General features: G+C 60.8%; 2 protein-coding genes across 2 annotated transcripts in view; one reads left to right on the plus strand and one right to left on the minus strand.

The window, feature by feature from the left end:
- The window catches only part of IGFBP1 (insulin like growth factor binding protein 1), a 6328-nt gene extending 2599 nt beyond the window's left edge, over nt 1-3729 (plus strand). The window contains exons 2-5 of the mRNA XM_015589031.2: nt 13-104; nt 1345-1529; nt 2265-2396; nt 3108-3729. Coding sequence (XP_015444517.1) covers nt 13-104; nt 1345-1529; nt 2265-2396; nt 3108-3230 — 532 coding nt within the window. The 3' untranslated portion in view covers nt 3231-3729. The remainder of the gene's footprint in view (nt 1-12; nt 105-1344; nt 1530-2264; nt 2397-3107) is intronic.
- Nucleotides 3730-8747: 5018 nt separating this feature from the next.
- The window catches only part of IGFBP3 (insulin like growth factor binding protein 3), a 2978-nt gene continuing 1580 nt past the window's right edge, over nt 8748-10145 (minus strand). Inside the window, exons 4-5 of the mRNA XM_025046512.1 lie at nt 9834-9966; nt 8748-9021 (exon numbers count right to left, since the gene is read on the minus strand). Coding sequence (XP_024902280.1) covers nt 9841-9966 — 126 coding nt within the window. The 3' untranslated portion in view covers nt 8748-9021; nt 9834-9840. The remainder of the gene's footprint in view (nt 9022-9833; nt 9967-10145) is intronic.

The following is a 10145-nucleotide window of genomic DNA, read 5'->3' on the forward strand; positions in this document are numbered from 1 at the left end:
CCGCCCGCTGCCCTGGGAGCCTCGGCCCCTGCACGCCCTCACCCGCGGCCGGGGCGCCTGCATGGCCGCTCCCGACAGCCCCGCGCCCGGCGCTGAGGCCACAGGTACCACCACCCCCAACCCCACCCCCTCTAGGACAGGTGGGCGGGCTGGAGCAAGCAGGGGAAGGGGCTCCACGGAAGCCCACGGCCGGTGGGGGCAAACCCACCCAGGCCCAGAGGGCGGAGCCTGGAAGGGCGCCCATCCTGGAGGATCCCGCAGGGGGCACCCAGGAAGGCGCGCGGCTCAGTGCCCGGGAGGCGAGAGCCCAGACCCTCAGCAGCCCGCCGACCCCACGCCCAGCCAGGGGGAGTGCCGGCAGGTGGCGGGGTCTGCGCTGCGGGTGCCACCTCCTCTCTGCGGGCTCGGCAGCCCCCGGGGCCAGAGCCTGGGAAAGACCGGCAGTGCGAACCCCTCCTGGCACCCCTCCTGCCGTGCCCACCACGTGTTCCAGTGTCCTTTGTAATATACGTCCTGTGGAGACAGTATGTGCTTCCCAAATGTTTACAGAACATAATGTGAGAGTTTAGGCTGAAAACTGCACTGCATTCAAGCCACAGAAAACAGTGTTTGAAGTGCCTGTCGCCTGCCCAGAACGCGACAATCAGGCTCTTTCCTGGATTAAGCTGCGATTTGTTTGTAGTGGGAAGCGCAGGAAACGCCTCCTCGCCCCCCTCCCGCGCTCCCCACCTCCTGGCTCCCTCGCCCCGGGCAGCCCTGGCCCTCCAAGGAGGGGACCCACCTCCCTGCTGCAGAGTCGAGGAAACGGGGCTGGCTTCTCGGTCCGCAGAGGACAAGGCTCCTCCCGGGCCCCCAGGAGGCCAGTTCTGGGTGATTCTGTCCGTACCCAACCGAACCCTAGGACGGTCTGCGAGATATCTGCTGAGCCCCCTTCTGGGGGCTGTGAAGTCCCTCAGACGTGGGAGGCCAAGAGGAGAGGGGGCAGCTGGAGTCTAGACCTGCTCCCAAGTGGCCCCAGCAGTGCCAGTCAGAGCTACTGAAATGCCACTTGGTGGGTGGGAGTCTGGAGTGGGCTCAGGTGGGGACTGTGTGTGACGTCTGGCCCAGGGCGGGCAGAGGAGCGCGTGGCGCCCGCTCTGCTGCTGCGGAAGCAGAGACGCAGGGCGCTCTGGCCAGACCCGAAGCTCAGTGTTTTCCCAGGACAGTCTGGTGTCACTCTTCCCGGAACCTTCAGAATCTTCCCAGCCTTATGTCCCAGCCTGGTGTTTGGGAAGGGGTGCGACTTTGGGGGGACAGGTGCAGATGCTTCGGGGGGGCTCACGGGTCTGTGTGTTCCATTTTCAGATGCGAAGGGCCTCGCAGCCCCACAGAGCATGTCCCCTGGGAGCACGGGGATGACCCGAGACGAGCTGCAGGACAGCTTCCACCTGGAGGCCTCGTCCAGCGAGGACCTGCCCACCCTCTGGAAAGCCGTCAGCAACTACCAGAGCATGAGGGCCCTCGGGGCCACCGCCATCCAGACGTGGAAGGTGAGGCGCAGTGAGTTGCTCGAGGAAAGCATGACATAAAACTTAGCATTTCACCATTTTAAAGTGTCAAGTGCTGTAGCATCAGGCACACCCATGACGTTCTGCAGCCATCACCACCTTCCATCCCGCAGCCATCACCACTGCCCATCCCCAGACCTTTGTCTTCCCAAACTGGGACTGAGCAGCTCAGGTGACTCCCTGCAGCATCTCAATTGGCGTCGGTTTTAAATTCTACCACTTGAGGGCGACAAAGAACGGAGGTTGGAGTGACTTGGGCTGAGGGGGAGGATGGTCCCTTCCACAAAGTGGCCGAACCATTTTCTCGACACTGCGGTGTTTCATCTGGAGATAGTGATGCAGGAAGAAAAGTTTGCCCTTGCTCGGAGTCCCCGGGGGGTGCCCCGTCCTCGCCAGTTAGGCTTCCGTGAACTGAGCGCGTTCACTGCAGAGATCAGGCGTTAATGCCTGGAAATCTCTGCTGCAAATTCGCCATTGCAGAGCATGCGTCCTCCTGTCAGCTGGGCGGCTGGGGCCAGAATGACGATCGGGGCAGGGGTGGCGGGAGAGAGCCGTGGTGCTTGGGGCATTCGTGGAGGGGCGTGGGGTCCCCTTCCTCCGGACAGCGCAGGGCGGAGGCTGAGCACCCCCCGGTGCAGGAGGCCCGTCCTGTCCGCTGTCGCCAGGCTGAGCACTCATCTTCCCATCATTTACTCCAACGTCAACTCTCTCTCCCAGGAGCCGTGCCGCCGGGAGCTGTATGAAGTGCTGGAGAGACTAGCCGAGCAGCAGCAGGGGGCCGGAGGAGCTGGGCCACACAGGTTTTACCTGCCCAACTGCCACAGGAGCGGCTTCTACCACCCCAAACAGGTGCGCCCCCTTGCAAAGCCACGCCTTCCTCTCACAGGGCACCCAGCCCCCCATGCTCCGCGGACAGCGCCCAAGCGGGTCCTACTGAGCGGGATTCAGGCCCCTGGACCTGGTGGCCTGCTGCGCTGGGGGAGGGGGCCCTGGGCGCTCTGTCCCTGAGCCGTCTGAGCAGGAGGGACTTTCTCAGGCCCTGCTCTTGGGTCTGAGTCTCTCACCTACAACACAAGGGGCGACAGCTCTGCTCAGGGCGGGGAGCATCTGTTTGGACACCTCGTACTTTTTTCCTCCCCACAAAGGGGGAGGGACTCCGTCATTACACATGACAGTGTTTTCTGGCTGGCCAGATAATAAATGTGATCGCACATGCCAAGACCTGAGGAGCCGAGGCCTCGGGGAAGTGCGGGCTCTGTGGACGGTACAGGGATACAGAGACTCGGCAGCGTCACAGCAGAGCAGGGCCTCGGGCAGGAGTGGGGGGCCGTGGGGCCACGAGGCAGACAGCTGTGGGCACAGCACGCCGTCCCGCACACGCGTGGGGGCCTCATCTCACTGGACTCACGAGCTTGGTCTCCGCTTTATGAGGAGAACCAGGAGGGTGTTGGGTGTGCCTTTGGTCACGGTCACGGCCGGTGAGGGGTGCTCTCCGCGTGGCACCGGGTGGCACAGGGCCCTGTCACGCGGCTGCTCTTGACCTTGCATCTGTGTCTGCAGTGCGAGGCGTCTCTGGACGGAGAGGCGGGGCTCTGCTGGTGCGTGTACCCCTGGAGCGGGAAGAGGATCCCGGGGTCTGCGGAGGTCCGAGGGGACCCCAACTGCCCTCAGTATTTCCACTGAGAACGGAAGAATGCGACCTAGTCCTTCACGTGAGATATTTAAGTGCATAGCGTATTTATACTCTGGAGCACGCGCGTTTATACTCATATGGATTTGTACATACGAAGGAACCACTTTTTATGCTGCACATAGTACTTGATATATAAAGCTTCGATTTATTTATTCACTGTAAGTTTATTTTTCTACACGGCAACTTGTGCCGTATAATTTATATATCGTGAAACACTTCTTACCACCTGCCTGTAAATACTTGTATTTTAGCTTTTCCAATGTCCGGGCTTCTGTTCGTAAAGAGCTCGCGAAAAATCCTTGCTAGCCGAGCGCGCGGCCGGGCTTCTGCCGCGGCGGCCGGAGCAGGCTGAGCGGCTGCGCGGCCCGCGCTCGGTCAACGCGCGGGACGGGGCGGATGTTGAGTGAGCTCAGCTCTTCGCGGCCCTGTTGCTGCCTGTGAACACGTCGTCAAACTTTGACAATGTAACGTATTCGGAATAAAAGTTCTACTCGCAACATTTTACTGCTGTGGATGTTCTGGAAGCCCCCTGCGGTCACGCGGTCCGTTTGCCGTCTGCAGGTCCTGCCTCACTCCTGCAGGGCCGCTGGGGCACCCCCGGCCGGGCACCCCCGGGCTGGGCACCCCGGGCCGGGCACCCCTGGCTGGCCCCGCCGCCTCCATTCGCCCCTTCCTCCCCACTTGTAAACAGGCGAGGGCTTGTCCCCTCTGTCACACAGAGAGAAGCACCTGCCGTCGCCCCCGCCGCCCCCTCCTCTCCGCCTCCGCCCTCTGCAGAGCCTGAGAGGCGCCTCCAGGCGGCGCAGTGCCTGCCCCTCCTTCTCCCACGGCTCAGCCTTGAGCCACGTCCTCTCTGCTCCTTGGGCCCCTTCTCACCGCTCGCTCGCTTTTCCTGACTCCGCCTCCCCCGCCCTGCCGAGGGCTCCTGCCACTTCGCTCCCTGGGTGGTCTCCCAGCGGGTCCCACCCGGGCCTCCCTGCTGCATCCCCACCCTCGGCCCACCTCAGGTCACCTCTTTCCCGACTCCAGCCCCCATCATGAGTCTCCCCCTTCACCCTCTGACCCCGCAGCCAAGCCCCAGAAACCATCTGTGAACCCAGAGTTCAGTATCATAATATCTGAACAACGTGGACACAAAATCCGCAACAAAATACCAGCAAACTGACTCAAGCAACATATGAAAATAATCATTCACCATGAGCAAGTGGCATTTACCTCAGACGTGCAAGGTTGTTTTAACGTTCCCAAGTCAATTCGTGTAATAAATTATATCAATAGAATAAAAAAAGCCCCCGCATCACATGATCACCTAGATAGACTCAGAAAAAGCGGTTGATAATATCCCATACCCTTGTGTGGTCAAGACAGTGTCACTGGAAAAGGGGACGTATAGATCGACGGGAGAGACGGACTTGAGAGGGTGGGGATGCAGCAGGGAGGCCCGGGAGGCCCATTAATAAACCCACACGTTGATGGCGGAGAGAAGACCCTTTAGTGGGGATAAAATTGTGTTTTCAATAAACGGGGCCGGGGCAGTCACCTGTAACTGGATAGTCGCAGGCAGGGGAATGAGTTGAAGCCAATTCAAAATCAACGACCCAGATGTGAGAGCCAAAAACTTAAAACTTTAAGAAGAAAACATAGGGACAAGTCTTTATGATCTTGGATTGGGCATCAAAAAGACAGGCAATAAACTTAGAAAAAGGTAAATCGGACTTTATCAAAATTAAAAACTTTTGTGCTTCAAAAGCCACCGTCAGAAAGTGAAAAGACTCCTCCCGAGAGAGAAAATATTTTTAAGTTGCGGAGCATGAGGAACCTTACGACTCAGAGATATAAAGACAAACGACCCGGTTAAGAGTGGGCGCAGCATCTGCGTAGACATTCTCCGAAGGAGACCTACACGGTCCAGAAGCACCTGAAGACGCTCGGCACTGGTCACCGGGGAAATGCAGTGAGACCCACTTGGCTCCCATCAGGGCGCTGGCTCAAATGTCAGGTGACTGCGGGCGCGAGCAGGTGGGGCCCCTCGCACAGCTGCTGGGAAGACCGTCTGGCAGTTCCGAGGCCGTCAGGTCGGTTTGCGCATGTCCGCGCCCAGCCACCCGGGGCTGCTCGCTGGGCGACGCTGAGAGTCCCAGGGGCGCCTCCCTGTGGCGGTGCGGGGGCCTCACCGGTAGCTCCTCCCGCGACCCACGCCCGCCAGCGGCCTCCTCCCATTGGCTCTTCCGTGGAAACCGCCTTAGGTGGCTCCGAGGCGCTGCCATCCGTGAGAGTCCGCCGACCTCCAGCCGGGCCGCAGATCCCCGGGCCCAAGGCTGCTCTCCGGCCTTCCGCGCAGCCTGGCTTCTGTCCCCACTGCACCGTGTCGCTCCCCACTCCCGGCTCCTGCCGACTCCGGCCCTGCGCTGGCCCCTCCCTGGTCTCAGCTCCTGTCCCCCCACCGGCTGGGCACACGCCCCGCGGTCCCCCGGCTCCTCCCCAGGATCCGTGCTTCTTGTGGCTACAGAGGGCCCCTTGGCGTCCTACAGCCTGTGACCTCGCCGCCTTCAGTCGCCACTTGAAAGTCACCCTGTCAGAGCCCTTCCCGGATCAGCTTTTCAAAATCAAAAAAATAAATAAGAGAGAAGAGAAAAGGCACACGGGAAGACGGCCCCGGGCCTTCCGCGTCCCCGTCCCCGTCCGCGTCCCTGTCCCCGTCCGCGTCCCTGTCCCCGTCCCCGTCCCCGTCCCCGTGGTTCGGCCACAAGGGCCTTCCGCATCCCCGTCCCTGTCCCCGTGGTTCGGCCACAGCGCTCGCCCCTCCCCCGAGGGCCCCCCTCGCTGTCCTGGCCTCGTGTCCGCAGCTCCATTCACGCGCGCCTGTTTGAGGCTGCAGCGCGACAAGTACGGGGGCGCTTTCTGGGGACCGGACAGAGTCTGGGCCACATCTGAGGTGCAGGAAGGGGCTGGACAGAGGCAAGTGGGGACCGGCTCTGGGCAAGGCTCTGGCAGATGCCAGTGGCCGGCGGGCAGGGGGCCTCCGGACACGGGGCATGGGGTCTGCGCCCATCTCCTGCAGGGAGGCAGAGCCGGCAGGCACGCACCCCACACCCACGCGGGGCGCTTGGCATCCCCGAGCTCCTCCCTCTGGTGTGTGAACCCAGGGTCCTTGCCATCTAATGGCGACAAGGCGGCGCTCCTGACCGAGCCTCGTTGGCCGTCCTGAGCTCCCGCAGCGCTGGGCACACGGGGCCTGACCACAGGAGCAGACGTCTCTCCTGACGGGCTGCGGCCAGGGATCCCTGCTCAGGACGCCTGTCGCGGTGGGTGCTGGTGGCTCCTCCCGGGCGCCCATGTGCTTGTCGGACCCTGGAAGGCCGTGCGGCAAGGCGTGTGGCCTGACACAGTGGAGCGGCCGGTGTGTGTGTCTAGGGGGGGTGGCTGGGCACACGTGGTGCTGGGTGGGTGGGTAGTGAACCCGGGCGGGCGGGGGAGCCGGGGGTCCAGCTGGGCCTGAGGGAGGGGACATGGGAGGGGCCAGTGCAGCCTCGTGAGTTCACCGGGCATGACAGGAGGGCACTCAGGAGGAAGGATGACCGCAGGCCGGGTGGAGGTGGCGCTTCCAGGGAGGCGAGCGGGGCTCACAGGCCAGGAGTCGAGCTCGGCTCCCTGCGCCCAGCGCCTGCCCAGCGCCTGCCCTGCATCCATGCTGGGTGGGACCCACTGGCGCCTGCTCCCCACCGCCGGCCCTGCTGGCCTCTGCCTCGCTCCTTCCCTGGTGCATCGTGACCCGGCCGGAACCCCGCCCCCGGGACCTACGCTCTGCTCCCTGGCTCCCGGGTCATCTCTGATCCCACCCCCACCCCGGGTGTCTGGACACTCAGCGCTTACTGCTGGGCACACCGCTGCCGCCATGATGAGGACCCACTCCCGGGGGCTTCGCGAACGATCGGGCTGCTCTGATCATGTGACTTCCTTACACGCAACACACCCTTCGATGCCTTGAAGTCATAGGGTCGGAACTTTGCCTGAAGTGGCTCTGTGACAAGGGGCAATTGTCCCCAGGCTGCGGAGGGGCACCGAGACCCCAGAACCCCCCAGCGTCTCCTTGGGTCCTTGTCCACTTCCTTCTCCAAGGACTGAGAGGAAAGGACATCGGGCTGAATCGTCCAGTTTGTGTCCCCCGTACCTGCCCGAGTGGTGACAGAGAGGACAATGGGGAGAAAACTCAAATACAGCGGGGGCCACGGAGATGCACTGTCTGGCCCGTCCCCACCATCTTTCTCACGATGATCCGAGGCGGCGACCGGCCTCTGCCCACCATCCTGCGTGCTGCTCCAGGGCGGAGGGACGCGTCTCGCTGTGACGGCTCCGACTCAGGAGTGTCCTGCCCTCTCTGGACTGTTTCGTTAGTGACATCAAACCCGGAGCCAGTCACTGACGCGGGGAGAGGGTTTCTTTACCGTGAAAACTTTATTTACCAATTATAAATACATTGCAAGACGACCTTTTCAAAAATAATTTTTTTTCCAAAAACGTAATTAAAAAAATAAAGAAAAGCTCATAGGTGGCAGGACGTCTGCGGACCCCTGTGTCGCGGGCGGCAGGGCCTCCGCGGGGTGCAGTGAGCGCCCCACTCTCCGCCCTCCTGGCGGCGGCCGAGGTTTCGTCCCCAGCGCGGCTGACGACTCAGCCAGATGCCGGCGAGCGGGTCCTGCCACGTCCGGACTGCGGCGGGTGCACGCGAACAGCTCACGAGGGAGTTTTCTCTGCGAACATGTGTGAAGCGGAAAGAAAAGCCTGGGGGGCAGCGAGCGTCCCCCACGCCCTCCGTCCGTCTTTGCGGGTACATGCGATCAGCATTTTCTACACTATGTCAGGGAGGACGGGGGTGACAGGTGAACAAAGGCCTCCTCGGCCTTCGAGGAGTTTATCCTCAAAAGTAACACCGGCCTTGAATTTTTCGAGTGCGAAAACACCATTTTCTGACAAAGGAGGGTCAGAAATACCCACCTCTATAGGTTGCCAGACCTCCCCAGGCCCTGCTCGGTCATTTCTTTTTTTTGATAAGCCAGACCCTGGCGCGTTCTCTGCACCGGTCCCCTGGCAGGGCGGGGCCCCCAGGACAGGAGACGCCTCTGGGTCGGGGGACGCAGGCCCTTGCTCCCGCCAGCTGCACCGGTGGCTTGGACACCAGAGCCAGGGCCCTGTCCTCAGGAGGCCCGTGCTCATGTCACAGAGGGACGAAGCGCACGTCTGCGTGAGCAACGCGGCTGCGAAGGCGTGAGCGGAGGCCGGGCCGCGTCGGTGGACACGGCGCCCGGCGTGGCGTGAGGCCGGCGGCTGCTCCTGCGTTTACAGGCAGTTTTAAGGGAAGCAACGAGAAAAACGATGCTGTTTCAGTGACCACTGGAAAGTGACAAGACGCTGGAGTTTACCGTTTCAGAGAATCGGGCATTCACACATCTCTTTCCAAACTTTGGTTTTTTAAAAAATCAGTTCACCACAAAAGGAAATATCCCGGCGCGGCGTGAGGCCAGCGGCTGCTCCTGCATTTACAGGCAGTTTTAAGGGAAGCAACGAGAAAAACGATGCTGTTTCAGTGACCACTGGAAAGTGACAAGACGCTGGAGTTTACCGTTTCAGAGAATCGGGCATTCACACATCTCTTTCCAAACTTTGGTTTTTTAAAAAATCAGTTCACCACAAAAGGAAATATTAATCGAGGCTGAAGCCAGCTGCTGATCACGTCCTTGGCAGTCTTTTGTGCAAAACCGGTGTACTGGGGCTCCCCACAAACTGAAACAAACGGAAGAAGAAATACGTTGAAATAACTCCCTCAGGTCAGGGGTCCAGTCTGCCCCAGAATAACCAGACATGACACGCTTTTCCCCAAGCAAAGAGATACGATGTTTGCAGCATTCACCCCAAAATCACAATGATCTTTTCCAACGTACGAGGAAGCAAACACAACAAAAAAGTGAAATTTTCTTCTGTTTACTTAAATTTATCTTGAGGAGATAAAAGGAAATATATTTATTCTTTTTTTTCCCCAAGAGCGTTCTCATTTATTAAAAAAAAAAAAAAAAAAAAGAATATTGAACGTGCTGGCATTCTTCAAAACGGTGGTTTAAAAGTTCATTTTCCTATTAGATTTAAATAAACTTTATTAAAATTCTGTTCACCACAGACTATCGGAAGATCCATAATGTATTTTACAGGGAAAAAAACCAGCCACATTTTTGAACTTAGAAACACGCACAGCAGGAGGTGAGCGGCTGGCGCCAGGGAAGCCTCGTCTGCCTTTCAGCCGCCCCCAGCGCCCCCGTCAGCTCCTCAGCTCCGCCAGGGACCAGCGGGTGCTGGGTGCTCAGAGGAGCACCGGTCCCTGGTGCCACAGAGGTCGGGGGCCGCTGCTCTAACGGGCTCTCGTGGATGAAGATTCACCCGTGAAGACAAAGGAACTGCGAACTTCACGTGTTTTTGGTTCTTTAAACGGAAGTGAAGCGTCCGCGAGCCCCGGACCCGCCCTTAGCTGGGCTGGGGGCCCCGCGCCTTCCTCCGGGCCCTCGGCCCGGGGCGCCCCTGCCGCCCGCAGGCCCCGGGCTTACGCGGCGGCTAGTTGTCCTCGGCGCCGTAGCACTGCGCGGCGCCTCTGCCGCTGGCGTCGGAGCCCGGGAGCGGCTGCCCGTACTTGTCCACGCACCAGCAGAAGCCCCGCTTCCTGCCTTTGGAAGGGCGACACTGGGGACGGAGCACAGAAGAGCCAGCGTGAACCCGGGGGCCCCGCGGGGTCCCGAGGACAGGGGCGGGTGCCAGGGCGTGTGTCTGCAGGCGGGGCAGGCGGGTTCGTGTCCCTCAGGGTCTTGGGGAGCCCCTGCCCCCGTCTCCTCCCTGGGCCGCACACGGGCGGAGAACAGCCC

The sequence above is a fragment of the Pteropus alecto genome, unplaced genomic scaffold, assembly GCF_000325575.1.
Source record: "Pteropus alecto unplaced genomic scaffold, ASM32557v1 scaffold214, whole genome shotgun sequence".
In the NCBI taxonomy this organism is placed as follows: domain Eukaryota; kingdom Metazoa; phylum Chordata; class Mammalia; order Chiroptera; family Pteropodidae; genus Pteropus; species Pteropus alecto.